This window comes from Myxine glutinosa, chromosome 9 (genome assembly GCF_964187855.1).
Source record: "Myxine glutinosa chromosome 9, kmMyxGlut1.1, whole genome shotgun sequence".
Lineage (NCBI taxonomy): Eukaryota > Metazoa > Chordata > Myxini > Myxiniformes > Myxinidae > Myxine > Myxine glutinosa.
The window spans coordinates 130,025,616-130,043,762 of NC_136269.1; the positions used below are offsets into that span (position 1 = coordinate 130,025,616).

Here is an 18,147-nt window from a genome sequence, read left to right on the forward strand (position 1 = left end):
CTGGTGTGTGGGTGTATCTCGGCATAAGGAAGAACGCCATTGAAAATTGCGTCGCCACGTCAAAATCCAAGATGGCCGCCTCCATGTATGTCTGAACCTTGTGAGCGAAATATCATATCATAGCATGTTTTCTGTGTCTTCCACTTTGTCAACTCGCATCACTTCACCGACGGGGGACCTAGGCGTAACGCTTGTTTCAATTAACAGCCAATTAAAGGGAAATGTACACAGGAAATTTACTACTAAATTTACAAAGTGAAGGTTCTAAAAACCGTAACAATATATATACTAGCTTGGCTCGGCTCGCTGCGCTCATCTCACGAAGCGTCGTTACTGAGGAACGGGCTTATTTTAGCTGTGGATAATGACTGTACCTGAGTTGCTGTGTTGTCATGATTTGCATCAATCATTATACAATTCCTTTGCACAAATTTATTTGTAGTGTTTGTGATATTACATTTTTATAAGCAATTTAGGTTGAAGATTCAGGTTGAAAAAAAAGAACCCCTCAGCACATACATATAGGGGAGGGGTAGGTGCAGACTGGAAGTTTGGGACGATTACACCTCACCCCCACCTAATTTAAAACACCTCACCCCCACATAATTCAAGACACCACCACCATGTGATTTAAAAACACCTCACCACCACAGAAACAAAAGTTTCAGGGAGTAGTTCAGTGACAACACAGACACTGCCCAGATATATAGATATGTAGATACAGTAGATGACTGTACCTGAGTTGCTGTGTTGTCATGGTTTACACCAATCATAATTCAAACCCTCTTACCTTACACTCTTACGATGTCCCTCCGAAAAGACCGACTGGACAACCCTCCCATCCACTTTCTGAATAATCCTCTCCAATAAGTTCTGTCACTCAAGCTTTTGGGTCTCACTATCTGCCATGATCTTTCCTGGGAAAACCACATTTCAAATCTGGCCTCCAAAGCCAGTCGCCGACTGGGCATCCTCCGTCGTGCGAAGTCCTTCCTTGGTACACCTGAGCTCCTCACCACTTACAAGGCTTTCATCCGCAGCTCTATGGAATACTGCTCTGCCCTCTGGTCTGGTGCTCCTGCCTCACACCTAGCTCGTCTTCACGCTGTTGAAACCAAAGCGTTCAGAATCATTGGAATCTCCCGCGATGAAGCTAACTCCAAGGGCCTTTCACTCACTCACCGCAGGCAGGTTGGTGGTCTTTCCGTCTTCTACCGACTCCTCTCTGGCCTTGCCCCCCAGCTCTCTCTGGGCTCTGTCCCCCAAATATTCCTACAGTTCGCACAAGATCTGCCTGCAACCCTCTTATGGTTAAACGGCCAAAATCAAGACTTTCTGCTCACCTTCACTCCTTCATTCCTCTTTTCTCCCACCTCTGGAACAAACTCCCTCACTCTCTTCAATCCCACTCCACCCTCCAGGTCTTTAAAACAGCTGTTCACCACCATCTCTTATCTTCCCCCATCCAAAACCTTGATCGTTTCTACCCCAGCTAATTTCACCCAAAATCCTTCACTTTTTTTTTTTTAAATACCAACTTCTGTCCTGGAAGTCCTTGGTCCCCTTGTGTTTTATACCTCTCCCCCCCTCCCCCCCTTCCCACGCCTCCTCCCCCCAAGCCCTCTCCCTCCCACACTTCTCCCTGCTCTCAAATGTTGTGTTTGTGTGCTTCCCCTTCTCTCCCCATCTTGTCTTCCGCTCACTCTTTTTATATATTTTGTTTGTCTGGTTGATTTGTTTGTGAAATAAATGTTAGCTCTTTCACGAGCCTCGCTCGATTCAGTATAAAAAAAGAAATTTTGCACAAGTGTATTTGTAATATACGTGATATTACATTTTCTAAACAATTGAAGTTGAAGATTTACGTTGAAATTTGTTTTGTTTTTTTCAAAAAAACAAGCGTTACGCCTCGGTCCCCCGTCGTTGAAGTGATGTGAGTTGACAAACTGGAAGACGCAAGGCGGCCATCTCGGATTTTGACGTGGTGACCCAATTTTCAATAGCGTTCTTCCTTATGCCTAGCTACACCCCCACACCAGATTAGAAGTTAGTACTTCGCTTATTTTTCAACATATTTCGCTCACAAGGTTCAGACATATATATGGTGGCGGCCATCTTGGATTTCGACGTGGCGACCCAATTTTCAATAGTGTTCTTCCTTGTGCCTAGATACACCCACACACCAGATTAGAAGTTGGTACTTCGCTTATTTTTCAAGATATTCCGCTCACAAGGTTCAGACATACATGGTGTCAGACATACATGGCGGTGGCCATCTTGGATTTTGACGTGGGTTGCACCCACACACCAAATTCGAATGCGGTCCTTTGCTTACGCGCGCCGGCACGCATGCACGGACGGACACACACGGACGGAGAGGAAAACCATGGTCCCCCTTTCGCTCTGCGGTGCGACGGGGGACAAAAAAATACCCTGAGGACATACACATGGGAGAGGGAGGTGCATACCATAAGTTTGGTAGGATTTCACAAAAGTTTGAGGGAGTAGTTCAGTGACAAGACAAGACAACACAGGACAGACACTGCACAAATATATATATATAGATGTATATATACAGTCACGTGAAAAAGTAAGTACACCCCATGTCAAGTTTGGACTTTTTCAACATATTTCAACATACAGCTATTTGATCTTCATTTCAACAATATTGACAGATAAAGGTGATATAATATAACAAATATCATGAAACATTTACATTTTGTAGTCCATTGTATAATTTAAATAAACATGAATGCAAATTTCGCATGTGGAAAAAGTAAGTACACCCTTGGCTCTAATAGGTGGTATTGCCCCCTTTGGCAGAAACAACCTAAGTAGGCGTTTCTTATAACTGTCTACCAGTCTCTGACATCGACTGGGAAAAATTTTTGCCCACTCCTCCATGCAGAATTATTTCAGCTGTGTGATGTTTGAGGGGTTTATTGCATGCACAGCTCGTTTCAAATCCCCCCACAACATCTCGATGGGATTTAGATCCGGGCGTTGACTTGGCCATTCCAGAACCCTCCATTTCTTTCTTTTCATCCATTCCTTGGTGGATTTACTGGTATGTTTAGGGTCATTGTCATGTTGCAAGGTCCACTTTCGGTTGAGCTTCAACTCTCCGACAGATGGCCTCACATTATCCTCAAGCACCCTCTGGTACAATGAATAATTCATCGTGGATTATATGATGGTGAGCTGCCCAGGCCCTGATGCAGCAAAGCTGCCCCAAACCATAACATTTCCACCACCATGCTTTACAGTTGGTATCAGGTTCTTGTGGTCAAATGCTGTCTTTGGTTTTCGCCAAACATGTCTTCTGGTTGTGGCCAAATAGCTCTACCTTTGACTCATCTGTCCAGAGCACATTATTCCAGAAGTGCTGGTCTTTGCGTAGGTGTTCATTGGCAAACTTTAGTCTTGCCCTGATGTTCTTTCTGGACAGCAAAGGTTTCCTCCTGGCACACCTCCCATGTAGATCAAATTTGTGCAGCCTCTTTCTAATGGTAGACTCATGCACTTTGACATCACCAGTGGCAAGAGCTACCTGTAGGTCCCGTGATGACATTCTGGGGTTCTTAGAGACTTCTTTCAGCATCTCGCGGTCTACTCTCAGGCTGAACTTCCTGGGTCGGCCTGGCCTGAACAAGTTGGCAGTTGTTTGGAATTTTCTCCACTTGTAGATGATCTTCCGGACAGTCGAATGATTGATTTCAAATTGTTTGGAGATCTTTTTAAATCTCTTCCCAGACTCGTAGGCATCTATAACCTTCTTTCTGAAGGCCTCAGAGAGCTCTTTTGATCTTGGCATGGAAAGACTTCCAGGACAAAGAGCAAACCAAACTAAATGTCTGAGGTTTAAATAAGACAGGTTCCTCCAAGATCCTCTCTGACGATGTTCTAATCATTTGCACCTGAGCTGGTGCACCTGATTCTAATTTTAGGTATTTGAAGTAGTGATAAATGTAGGGGTGTACTTACTTTTTCCACATGCGAAATTTGCATTTATGTTTATTTAAATTATACAATGGACTACAAAATGTAAATGTTTCATGATATTTGTTATATTATATCACCTTTATCTATCAATATTGTTGAAATGAAGATCAAATAGCTGTACGTTGAAATATGTTGAAAAAGTCAAAACTTTACATGGGGTGTACTTACGTTTTCACGTGACTGTTTATACACATTTCTATGTGCATTTTTATTTTATTTAGTTTTAAAAAAAGAAGAAAAAAAGTGAAGAAACGAGTAATAAAAACATTTTTTTAATGTAAAGGGATGTAGGGATGTTACTCCAAAAAGTATGGAAACAAAGCCAGGATCATCACAATAAATGACCCGCCTTTGGAGGCCATTTTTCCCTGCAGAGCAGGGGTTGGCCTTTTTTGGGCACCGTGGTCCCCTTTTTGAAGCAATGTTTTATGGCCGGATGCCCCCTCCTGCCGCCAACCCTGTTTGTCGCCTCTTGCGACACACAGGGAATTACCAGTGAACTGGTACTCGATTTACCAACCTCGGAAGGATGACAGGCTGAGTCAACCCACTTGGCGTTAATTCAGCGATCAGCCGGGATTTGAACCGAGGATCCTAGGATCTCAAGCCGGCACCCTAACCGCTAAGCCAACACCAGGCTTATCACAATAAATCTGTGAAACCATCCCTACATTTTTGTTTGAATAGTGGTCGTCTCTAAAAAAGACAAAAGTTATATCGAACACACACAGACACACACAGACACACACAGACACACACGGACACACACAGACACACACAGACACACACAGACACACACAGACACACACAGACACACACAGACACACACAGACACACACAGACACACACACATAGACATAGACACACACACATAGACACACACATAGACACACACATAGACACACACACACATAGACACACACACATAGACACACACACTCATAGACACACACACTCATAGACACACACACACACATACACACACACACATAGACACACACACACATAGACACACACACACATAGACACACACACACATAGACACACACACACATAGACACACACACACATAGACACACACACACATAGACACACACACACATAGACACACACACACATAGACACACACACACATAGACACACACACACACACACACAAAAAACCACCTTTAGAGGCCATTTTTCCCCGCAAAGCGGGGGTTGGCCTTTTTCGGGGACCATGGTTGTTGTTGTTTTTTTGTCCCCTTTTTGAAGCAATGTTTTACGGCCGGATGCCCTTCCTGCCGCCAAACCTTTTTTGTCGTCTTTTTACGACAAACGGGGAATTACCAGTGAACTGGTACTCAATTAGCCGACCTTGGAAGGATGACAGGCTGAGTCAACCCCCCTGGCGTTAATTCAGCGATCGACCGGGATTCGAACCCAGGATCCTAGGATCCTAAGCTGGCACCCTAGCCGCTAGCCCAACACCAAGCTCACACCCACACACACAGACACACATTATTCAAAGAAAGATGTAGTGATGTCTTCACATGATCATTTCTTGTGATCATCCCTACCTTGTTTCCATAATTTTAGGAGTAACATCTTTACATCCCTTTACATTAAAAAAAAAAGTTTTTATTACTTGTTAAATGTTTTGTCTTGTTAAAATTATTGATTGCCTCCATCCAAGTAGTTTTGCATGACTTGAACTATTGTTGTGTTTTTTTTTTGGTTTGTTTTAGATCCAAATATTGACAAGTACATTCAGATGACCAAGGCCAAGCTGGAAACACATCTCGAGGAGGAAAAAGCAATGTACAAAGCAATGCTGAGATGAATACATGAGTATGAATTGTGAATATAAAACAAATTGCCTTGAAATGTAGAAGGTTGTACATGACGCTGTACTTTATCTTTGATTGGAAACGTTTTTTTTTCTCTCTCTCTTTTCTTTTTTGCTGCTACGTACCAGGTGAAAAAGACAGATGAAGACGAAACGAGAACAAGGGACTGTTCGGTGAATTGTTACGTCATTCGCTGACAGTACATTGTTTCTGGTGGATCACAATGGGTGTTGACTTAGATGCTCTGTTTGCAAATTCTCTTCCAAACAAACCACTGCATTGCATTTAAAAAAACGAACAGCAAACCTAGTTGTGGTGCACCTCATTTGGGTTGTGTGAGATGTAACACGAAACATTGAAATCAATTGGAGCACCTTGGTGGTGAAGGAGGTAAAACCTCATTGCATTGCCATTACCGGTCTTCTTTTGTTCCCTGTGAATGCTCGGCGGACATTTTTCGCAATTCTGTGACTGAAGGGTGACCTATCCGGGATTGACCCTAGCCTTAAACGTTCACGACTTTTTCTGAGCGCCCGTTGCTCCTCCATTGGACCTGCATGACTCCACAACCACGAGTATGGAGTTGTGACTCCCTTTCAGGTTTTGTCTGCAGCATCATCCTTCGCTTCTGTAAGCATGGTGTAATGAATGATCCACTGCACTGACCTGTGGAGCACTCTGTAATATGTTCTGCATTGGCAAAGGGCAAGCTAAATGGTCACCGCCACTTAATGAGTACACCTTTAATTGTTATCTAAATTAAAAAAAAGTTGTTAACCTGCCTTTGCTGTGTCCTGTTATGTTTTTACCTCCGCCAGCAAAGGTGGATGGAGGTTATGTTTTTACCCCTATCTGTTTGGGATCAGGATATCTGAAAAAGTTATGGATGGATTCGGACGAAACTTGGTGGACAGGTTGGGTGTGTGACCATGAAGAATTTCTGAGGTGAAGATCCGAATACGGATCTGGATACAACATTTGAAAATATTTTTTAGTGATTCTTCACTATTGAGCGATTGGGCCAAAAATGATGCACAGCATGATCTTTCAAAAAGTTGTGGACGGATTATGATGAAACTTGGTGGATGAGATGGGTAGGTTCCTGCCTCTTGTCACCTACCATCATCCACCGAAACTTGGTGGATGATGGTAGGTGACAAGAACAAGCCGATTCAATTTTTGATTCAGCTCCAGATCCAGATCCATGTTCAGTCGAGTTCAGTTCCAGATCAAATGTGATGGATGCTGTGAAGAGAGACAGGTTGAGATGGTTTGGTCATGTGTTGAAGGGCGAAAGTGACTGGTTGAGAAGAGTGATGGAAATAAATGTAGAGGGAGGTAGAGGACGGGGAAGACCGAGAAAGACTTGGCGAAAGATGGTGGAAGAAGAAATGCAGGAAAGTTAACAAGGGGAGATGCAGAAAATAGGGCAAAATGGAGAAGATTGTCATGGGGCCCACAAGGCTAACCCCCGCTCTAGCAGGGAAAATGGCCTTAAAATGCCTGTTGTTGTTGTTGTTGTTGTTGTTCCAGATCCGGCCTAACGGTGCGATATAACCTCATCACCCATATCACCATTCTGTAACTCTTCCGCCCCATAGCCAATCACAGGCTCTCAGGGGAGGGGAATGAAGAAAAAAGGAACAATAAGAAAAGAAGAGGTCATCGACCGTAACAGATCTAGAACATAAAGTGTTCAGCCTGGTGGAGGTATGCACTCGACCGAGTGCCGTTCTACTTAACTTGCATTGACAGCTTGTAAATTTTACTCTTCATTGGAACCCTGAAAGTAGATTTGTGGTGAAATGTTTGTTTAGTTAGTAATACAGTCCCTGGCCGTAAGACCTGTAGGAATTTTGAGGTGGACGAGTTTTCTCATTGGATCCTGTTAGTGTATGCCTCAGGAAGGGGAAAATCTTTGTTTTTTCTTTTTTGTATACAGAATCGAGCAAACACATTGAACATTAAAACATGCACCGACACATACACTACTCACAATAAGTTAGGGATATTGTGGGAGTGAGTTTATTTTTATTTTTATAGTGGTTAGGGTTATGGTATTGAAATCAAGAATGCTGTGTTTTTACACACATTAATAACCATAGAATTAGGACCAACAACTTTTTTCAACATAATTAATACACAAAATCAACCACACCAAAGAACCTGCCAATATCCCTAACTTATTGTGAGTAGTGTAAAGCATACAATGAAGGGAGCGGGGGACAAGAGGGGAGGGAGAGGGAAGCACACAAGCACAACAACAATAGAGAACAAGGACGTCGGTAGATCTGCGGAAGGGGGAGGGCTGGGGAGGTGGAAGGGATACACGGTATAAAGCAAATGAACACTACTAGGAATTTCAGGAAAGAAGTTGGGGATTGAAAGAGGCGGATTTGAGGTGTTTTAACGGGGGTAGAAAAGATCAAGGTTTTGGATGGGGGGAAGACAAGAGATGGTGGTGAACAGCTGTTTTAAAGACCTGGAGGGAGTAGAGGGATTGAAGAGAGTGGGGGAGTTTGTTCCAGAGGTTGGGAGAAAAGAGGAATGAAAGAGTGAAGGTGAGCAGAGAATCTTGATTTTGGCAGTTTCACCAAAAGAGGGTTGCTGGCAGATCTTGTGCGTCCTGCAGGAAAATATGGGGGACAGAGCACAGACAGAGCTGGGGGAGCAAGGCCGGAGAGGAGTCGTTAGAAGACAGAAAGACCACCTACCTGACTGCAGTGAGTGAGTGAAAGGCCCTCGGACTTAGCTTCATCGCAGGAGATTCCAATGATTCTGAAAGCTTTGGTTTCAACCACGTGAAGCCGAGCTAGGTGTGAGGCAGGAGCACCAGCCCAGAGGGGAGAGCAGTATTCCATTGAGCTGCGGATGAAAGCTTTGTATGTGGTGAGGTGCCCAGAAAGGACCGTACGACGGAGGATGCCCAGTCGGCAACTGGCTTTGGAGGCCAGCTTGGAAATGTTTTTTTCCAGGAACTTGGTAGATATCTGGCATCCCGGGCTTAAGTTTTTTACGACGCCATTTTTTTTGGGCCTATGTGTATGGTACCCTCTTTCGGTTTTCATCATTTTTTTTCTTCTGGTTACAGCTGTGCCAGATGTGACATGTTCTTTGGATTCCTCATGACATTTCCTGTAAGATGAAACTCGTGTTGAAGTGTAAATTAATTATTTGCAAACTTAATTTGTGAACTGAGTGACTTTCTTGAGCCTAAACCGCTTGCTGCATCATTTTAGTTGTAATTGCTTGATTAAGCTTCATTAATATATGTAGTTCAGCATAAATTGTGTTTTATAAGGCCTACAAGCATTTTCTTTTACTTTACTTTTCTTTTTTTTGATTTTGTTTGAGGATTTTGCAGTGTTCTTTTGTTCTTTAATTGGGATTTCTGCTAAAGAGTTTCTTTGTTTCTTTGACATATATCTCCTTGTAACCTAAGTGAGGTCCTCCACGGGAATTAAAAATCTGTCTATCATCTTCTGACAAGTTTGGATATTGGATTCTTGATTAGTCGATTAGTTCAAGTCTAAATTTATTCGACATTAGTTTCACCCTCATGAGGCCATTGGCTGTATATTTGGAAAAGAAAAAGATTTTTTTTAAACGTCATAAAAAATACACTTTTTTTTTTTTGACATATAATGGAAGGCAATGGAAAAAATACACAAAAAGGTAGTGTATTCAGAAAGTATTCAGACCCCTTCACTTTTTTTCACATTTTATGTTGCAGCCTTATGCTGAAATCGTTTAAATTCATTTTTTCCCTCATCAATCTACACTCAATACCCCATAATGTCAAAGAGAAAACAGGATTTTAGAAAGTTTTGCAAATTTATTAAAAAGAAAAAACTGAAATATCACATTGACATAAGTATTCAGACCCTTAACTCAGTACTTAGTTGAAGCACCTTTGGCAGCGATTACAGCCTTGAGTCTTCTTGGGTATGACGCGACAAGCCTTGCACACCTGGATTTGGGGATTTTCTGCCATTTTTCTCTGCAGATCCTCTCAAGCTCTGTCAGGTTGGATGGGGACCGTCGGTGGACAGCCATTTTCAGGTCTCTCCAGAGATGTTCGATTGGGTTCAAGTCAGGGCTCTGGCTGGGCCACTCAAGGACCTTCATAGAGTTGTCCCAAAGCCAATCCTGCATTGTCTTGTGTTACGTGTTCCTCCCCGACCTTCTGGTCTCGGTATACCACCGAATTTTGTGCTACACTTCTTGCAATGACAGTCTTCACATAGCATTCATAATAACAGTCACATATTTGGGGTAGTCCACTAATGCAAGGATCTGGCATGAAGGATGAGTCGTCAGCACTGATAGTCCATCAGAAATCTGTTGGAGCTCGTGGTGAGTCCACGTTTAACACTGAAGCACACGTATACACCATGTAAAATGATCGATGTAAGTGACCTCGTAATGAAGAACGTGTACAAGGTAGGTTAGGAAGTTTGGTGCACTAACTTGTGTGACAATTTCAACACCAAGTTTATCAAATGTCTTACACTTCGTACCTGGTTTGAGAACTTTGACCTAGTATTCCTCTGCAAGCTCAAAGGATTATTCACTGGGTGGAAGAAGTCGAAGTTCTGTCGATGTTTTTCTGGGTGTGCTTTAAGGGATGACGATTTGGTGCTTATTAGTCCCCTACCGGTGTACACCGGAGGGGACTATAGGTTTGCACGCCGTCCGTCAGTCCGTCAGTCCGCCACGCAAATAACAGTGTTCCGGACTTTTTTTCTAAACGCTTAATGCTAATGATGTCAAACTTGGCACATGGTTTCCTCATGATAAGGTACAGGTCAAGTTCGAACTTCACGACGTTTCGATCATTTTTGACAAAGTTATGGCACTTTGAACTTTTGGAATTCCGATAATTCTGATGATCCTCAGTGCAGATGATCCTCTGATGGCACTCAGTGCCATTTTAAGTTTTAATTTCCTTTAAAAACCAATTGCTCTGCAATAATAGGACCGATTGAGATCAAATTTTCACCATATGATGGAATCGGTCTGTAGAATATTTTAATGGTAATTGTGACGTCACAGGTCACGTGGTTCGGTCGCCATATTGTTTTTCGTGAAAACACGAAAACCCCTTTTTCTCTTCAACGGCTGAACAGATCGAGGCCAAACTTTACAGACAATTGAATACCCATGATGAACAAAAAAGTCAGCGAGCATGACGTCATGCATCACATGGTTTCAGAGTTATGACGTTTTTAAGCATGAACCTTTCAAACCGAGCTCCTCCCTCATTTTTGATCCAATCGAGGGGAAACTTCCCAGATCTGTTCAGCACTAAAACGTCCTTTTGGAATTTGCGATAGGGCACGTGGTTTGGCAGATATCGTTAATTAAACGAAAATATTTTAAAAAATGGATATCTTGTTTATTCTCGGGTTCTCCTCAAGCCGCACTGCGCGTCCTCAGCCTCGTCTCGCGAACGTCAACAGCGCGACACAGCGCGCGCTTTCCGGAGGAGTGGAGCCAAGCCGAGCAACATATATATATACACATCGATCATTGATCGTGAACCGAAAAATATAATAAATTACTGATGGTTTCAGAGTTATGACGTTTTTAAGCATGAACCTTTAAAACCGAGCCCCTCCCTCATTTTTGATCCAATCGAGGCGAAACTTCACAAATCTGTTCAGCATATCAGTCTACTAAAATGTCCTTTTGGAATTTGCGATAGGGCACGTGGTTTGGCAAATATCGTTAATTAAACTAAAATATTTTTTAAAAATGGATATCTCTTGAATCGCCCGTACCTCAGACCGTGAGTTGGTAATAATTTATATAATTCACACAGCGCAATACTTGCAGGCCACTCCACAGAGCGACCTTGGGGGCTTATCAACGAGGCGAGGCGTGACACACATGTGTCTCAGCATACTTCAGATCAAGTTTGAAAACCAGCATCAACAGTGCATAAATTTGCATATTCGATCATTTTTGACAAAGTTATGGCACTTTGAACTTTGGTAGGGGACATGTATTGCAGCGCAATACTCGGAATGCTTGTTTTACTGGTCATGTCAGGCCCAGTAAGAAAATGAGTGGCAAGAATGACGTCACCGATAGGACCCATCTTTTTGACCAGAGTATGAATAGGGATGATGTTTGTTGCTGACTTTCTCATCCAGAGGTCAGAGAGACCATTTTCATGAAGAAACTTGTAGAAATGAATAAGCAGCACAAACACATCTGAGTCATTTGAAAGTACAACTACATGCTGCGATCCATGTTTAACTGAGTGGAAAATGTAAGGAATGAGGTGTAAGTCAGCTTCTACAATAGGTGTCTGAAGTGTGTCCTCGACTGTGCTAATACTACTGCCTTTTACTGCCAAAGCAGGGATGGGTCCACTTTCAAGGAACACGCCACTTAAGGCAGTTTCCCACTGTCGGTTAGCCGATACCTCCAGTAGAATCTGTTCCAGAGCATCTTGAATCGAACTTTTATTGTCAACTGATGCCCAGAACCTGTCCATCTGCACAGGCAGCTTCGTAGCATGGGTAATGGACGTCAAAGGTAGTAGCTCCACAGAAGATCTTCTTTCTCTCTCTGCATTTTTGATCGATGATGGCAGGTAGCTATAAAATACATAGTAAACACGACAAATTAGTCATAAAAAGTACATAAATTTCGTTTCTAACTGTTTTCCCAGTATTAGTGAAAACATGCTTTCACGTAACAATTTTTGATATTGAGAAGTGTATAAATGTGTAGCCAATGGCCCCAGGAGGATGAAACTAGTCTCATTTCACAGGAAATGTAATGAGGATCTAAAGAAAAAGTGTATAAATGTGTAGCCATTGGCCACAGGAGGATGAAACTAGTCTCATTTCACAGGAAATGTAATGAGGATCTAAAGAAAAAGTGTATAAATGTGTAGCCAATGGCCCCAGGAGGATGAAACTAGTCTCATTTCACAGGAAATGTAATGAGGATATAAAGAACACTGTAACCAGAAGAAGGAAAAAATGATGAAAACCGAAAGAGGGTACTCCACGCATATGCCCAAAACAAAATGGCGTCGTAAAAAACTTGGGTTCAGGATGCCAGATGTCTACCCAAGATTTTTCCCTTCCTTTAGGCATGCCCTAACAGGATCCAGTGAGAAAACTCGTCCACCTCAAAATTCCTAAAGGTCTTATGGCCAGGGACTGGACTATAGGGCAATCTATACTTGCATCTCAACTTTTATTTATTTATTTCCACTGGCCACACAGACCAACTGTTTGGCAGAGCATTCGTCTGCTCAGCAACGGTGACATTTTGATGGCACCAGCCATCATAACTCAACAGCTTCATCATGAAAACAAGAATTGATGATGTAATCTTACTATAATTCACCAAATGTCCGTCCGTCCGTCTGTCTGTCCGTTCGAAGGTACCGCGAAAACGGCTGAACCGATCGCAACGATATTTTGGGTGGGTATTCCTAGGACCCCCTGGAGTAAAATAGGCTAAATTGTTTTTCAAAGTTTTCCAGTTTTTCCAAACACGATGGAATAATATTTACCGATATGAACAGTGATGTGGCTTTGGTTGAAATTCTACAAACACTGTTTATTCTACGTACCAGGAGAGAGTAGATCGACTCCTGACGAACTCTTCCTATATAAACGTGCGGCTCCGAAGTAACACGGCAGCGTGTGCAAAGCGACTGAGAAACAGATGTAGCGGCCGCTTCCGTGTTACAGATTCGGCGCGCACTCTTCACACATAAATGTGCGACTGAGAAAGACGTGTAGCGGCTGCTTCCGTTTTGCAGAATTCAATCTTTTTTCAAAATGGGCGCCATGTACTGTTTAGATTTTGATGATTTGCGTGTGATATGATTTAACGGATGTTTATATGAATCGTTTATAATAAAAATAAAAAGCCTTCAATTTCTGATATTTTGCCTTTTCATTTTGGCTTCCCAATTGAAGCCCCACCCATAGGGCGGCGGGTACCGTTGCTAGTCAATAAAATGCTTATTATTTGGCGATTAATACATTTTATGAGAACTTAGTTGCATTTCCTTTGTGAATCATCACATTTTATTTTCACATCACAAGCCAGCCACGAATGTATTGACTCCCGTGATGGTTTATACAAACTTTCAACGCTCAAACAGCTGATCTGTCTCGCTTTCCTCTTCAAACCCCTTGAACTGCTGGACTACTCATAACCCTGATTTAAAAACTTGTGAATGCTGCAACTCGTGTGGTGGAGTTTAGTTGTAATGACACCATGTATGCACAAATAGATGGTGTAGTGATGGGATCCCTGCTATGTCCCATTCTCATGAATATCTTTATCGGCTTTCATGAGAAGCATGCCTTCTATTTATCCAGTAACCTTTAAGATTATTGGAATCGTCCATGATGAAGCTTAGTCTATGTGAATATCACTTCACCATCGCAGACATGTCGGTGGTCTCTCTGTCTTTTACTGCCTCCTTTCTGGTCTTGGACCCTCTACTCTTTCAATGCTTTGCCTCTCCCACAAGTTTCCTCAGGGCCCACACGGTCCACCATCAGGACCCTTCTGATGAAACTACCCAAATCCAGGATCACTGCTCACATCCACTCATTTGTTTCCTTCTTTTTTCCTGCCTGTGAAATCAACTTCCACATCCTCTTCAATCTCATTCTTCCCTCCAGGTCTTCAAGACAGCTGTTCACTGCCATCTCATGTCATCTCCAAACCAAAACCATGATCTTTTCTATGCTTGTTAATCCATCCAAATTCCTCCTTTCAAATTTACAGTTTTTCCCTCCTTGGCGTTTCCTTCTGCATCCATCTTGTCTACCCCATGCATCCTCTCCTGCTCTCCCTCCTCCACTCCAGTATATACGAGTATAAGCAGTGTGTAATCACCAGAGGCCTATAGGCCTGATGTCTTAGGCCCACCAGAAAACCAAGATGGCGGCCATAATATTTCGTCTGTGTGCCATGGGTGGGTGGAGTCAAGTGCGAAATGTGGGTAGGGTCTTGCAGCTGTTTGACCAATGGGTGCACATTTTAAACCACAAAAACAACCATGTGGAGCTCGTGTATATCTGCGACATGTCACAGGTAAACATAATCGGTGCAAATGCTAACTTGTTTTGAATAACTCTAGTATTGTGGGAAGTATTGGGTTATTCAGTTCCCTCTTTGTTTCTTTGCTATGACAAGTAATGTCGGCCAATCAGCATCAGCCACATGTACCAATGAACAATGAGCCACAATCAGCGACCATGTTTTAGTATACCAGGGTGATCACATGAAACCTTTACATTTTAGAATATGTCTCACTTCCAAATGGGGTAATATAATTTGAAGTGTTTTTCTGCAAAGTGTCAAGAAATTCAAACAGTTCATTACAGCAGATTATTTTTGTATTCCAGGGGTGTGTTCCATCACCAATCAGCTTGTGGAGTGCTGACCAAGCACTCTAACGAATTGATGGATAAGAAATGGCTGGCTAGGCAAGCGATAGTAAACTGATTGGTAATGAAACACATCCAGGTGACTGCAGGTAATTGAGCCATATCTATTCATCAAACCAAACATGATTTCCTGATTCTGTGGGCCTTTAAACCATTATACATAATTAGCAGTAGTTAAACACCCTGTTACAATTTTCAAAAACGATAATAATCGATTGTCACGTTCGAGTTTCAATGGGTTGGACGTGCAAATAAAAATTGGGGCAATACACCTGGGGTCACCTGGTAGAACCGCACGGGCAAACAACCAGAGTGTAGCGCAGGCATTGGAGTTTGACGGGCTGATGTGCGTTGAATTTCCTTGTAAAGGAGCTCGTATTTATTAGTCCCCTACCGGTGTACACCTACCGGTTTGCACTCCGTCCCCCCGTCTGTCAGTCTGTCAGTCCGTCATGCAAAGAACAGTTTTCCGGACTTTTTTTCTAAACTCTTAATGCTAATGATTTCAAACTTGGTACATGGTTTCCTCATGATAAGTTACAGATCAAGTTCGAACTTCACGACGTTTCGATCATTTTTGACAAAGTTATGGCACTTTGAACTTTGGTAATTTCCCCAACAGTTTTCCAGACTATAATTTGGAGTGCGGTAAGTCAAAGCTGTTAATATTCCCTGTTTTAACTCCAATTTACATTCTGTTTCCACTTTTAGTGAGAAGTAGGGGTCTGTGCAACCATTCATAAACTTTATTTGGTGCAAATTGGATAATTTTTTGCCGAGTTACCTCAGACCGTGAGTTTGTAATTATATAATTCACACGTAGTGCAATATGTGCAGGCTGCTCCACGGAGCGACCTTGCGGGCTTATTTAACTCCGATTTACATTCTTTTTCCCCTTTTAGTGAGAAGTAGGGGTCTGTGCAACCATTCATGAACTTTATTTGGTGCACATCGGATAATTTTTAGCCGAGTTACCTCAGACAGTGAGTTGGTAATTATATAATTCACACAGTGCAATACGTGCAGGCTGCTCCACGGAACGACCTTGCGGTTTTCCGGATGACAGACTGCTGGTAGGGGACATGTATTGCAGCGCAATACCCAGAATGCTTGTTAGTCCCCTACCGGTGTACACCGGAGGGGACTATAGGTTTACACTCCATCCCTCCGTCTGTCAGTCTGTCCGTCTGTCAGTCCGTCACGCAAAGAACAGCTTTCTGGACTTTTTTTCTAAACTCTTAATGCTAATGATTTCAAACTTGGTACATGGTTTGCTCATGATAAGTTACAGATCAGGTTCGAACTTCACGAGGTTTCCATCATTTTTGACAAAGTTATGGCACTTTGAACTTTGGTAATTTCCCCAACAGTTTTCCAGACGACAGACTGCCGGTAGGGGACATGTATTGCAGCGCAACACTCAGAATGCTTGTTTATCCTGTGCTTGTGAACAGGTCGAGCGTTGGTGTAGTGCGCATCTGCTACTACATAAGGAGTACATAGTTCAATCTGTCATTTTACTTGACGCTTAAGTTTCACTTTTTGTGTGAAAAAAATAACGTTACAATATTTTTGGGAGCTTTAAGATATTTAACTTAAATTTAAAATGCGATGTTGGGAATATATTATTAAATTCTATTTCATTTGTTCGACTGTTTTCTTTGTTTGTTTTGCGTGTTATACTGTATATTTAAATAATGGAGGTTTAACTAACAGCAATTTTTTTTCATGTAATGTATTTTACAAATAAACAGCAATACTTTACGAGGCCACTAAAACAAGTATGTTTTAAATGTTTCGTTTTTGCCGTAATTCCATCTGACTGTATTGCTAGCATTAAAACCTACACTTTTATTGTTTTTTTTGTTTTTTACCGATGGGTGTTTTGACAGGTTCTCACTTACGGCTGCGATTTATTTAAGGGTGTATTTAAGTTGTTGTCAGCTCGACTGTGGTTTCACACGCGCATTATTGCTTCCGGCCCACGTTCCGGGAGTGACATGAGTGTGAATCAGGGTTACGTGGATCAACATCTATTTGAGGAATGCCAGCAATGCGACACAAATAATTAGAAAAAGAACAATTGAGGGGACGGCGGAATCGTCTCTGCTGACGGAATTGGACTTTGTGTTGATGCGCGATGTCGCTGAGGGAGCTGAAGGTTTGCCTTCTTGGGGTAAGTTGATGAACTATGGCATGGGGTCGAAGTACAAATCCTACGATCTCTGTCCCACTGTGCCCGCGTGTGTGACAAACGAGTTTTTTTTGTGAGAGATACAATCTCTGGAGATGGAGTTATTATTTTTCATCTCTTTTATTTTCTGTCGATCTCCCTAATGTTAATGTGTATATGTGACTGTCCTTGTGTATATGTGATAATACATTAAACCCTCTTGCAAAACGAAGGTAAATATCTATAGGTAAAGGTGTAAGTAGAAAGTTTGACTAGTGAGGCTACATTGTTGGGTGTGTTGACTGCACAAAGCTAAGGTTATGGATCTACTGATGTGGACACAGTTTTGAGAGGTTCTAGGCTTAAAGGGTGTTGGGTAACCCACATTTCGAAGTTGGCGTCCAAAGCCAGCGGCTGATTTGGAATCCTTCGTCGTACCAAGTCCTACTTGACACACCTGACCTCCTATTCACCTGCGCGGCCTTCGTCCACAGCTTGATGGAGTACTGCTCTCCCCTTTGGGCTGGCTCTCCCACCTTGCATCTTGCTCAACTTGATGCCATGGAAACCAAGACCTTCAAGATCAATGGAATCTCACGATGAAGCCGAGTCCATGGGACTATCACTTCGCCCTAGCAGATAGGTTGGTGGTCTGTCAGTCTCCATCCGCCTCCTTTCTAGTCTTGCATCCTCTGCTCTTTCC

The 18,147-nt window shown here is 42.5% G+C and overlaps 2 protein-coding genes across 4 annotated transcripts in view; both read left to right on the top strand.

Moving 5' to 3' along the window:
• The window catches only part of TTC9C (tetratricopeptide repeat domain 9C), a 37,948-nt gene extending 31,335 nt beyond the window's left edge, over positions 1 to 6,613 (top strand). The window contains exons 3-4 of the mRNA XM_078784915.1: positions 5,730 to 5,802; positions 5,960 to 6,613. Coding sequence (XP_078641041.1) covers positions 5,730 to 5,802; positions 5,960 to 5,963 — 77 coding nt within the window. The 3' untranslated portion in view covers positions 5,964 to 6,613. The remainder of the gene's footprint in view (positions 1 to 5,729; positions 5,803 to 5,959) is intronic.
• A 10,611-nt stretch (positions 6,614 to 17,224) lies between these two features.
• Positions 17,225 to 18,147, top strand: part of LOC137434939 (ras-related protein Rab-22A) — a 44,039-nt gene continuing 43,116 nt past the window's right edge. The window contains exon 1 of one of the 3 annotated variants that reach the window (XM_068128189.2): positions 17,225 to 17,447. In XM_068128189.2, coding sequence (XP_067984290.1) covers positions 17,412 to 17,447 — 36 coding nt within the window. In that variant the 5' untranslated portion in view covers positions 17,225 to 17,411. The remainder of the gene's footprint in view (positions 17,448 to 18,147) is intronic. The other 2 variants (XM_068128190.2, XM_078784916.1) reach the window with 2 other exon arrangements.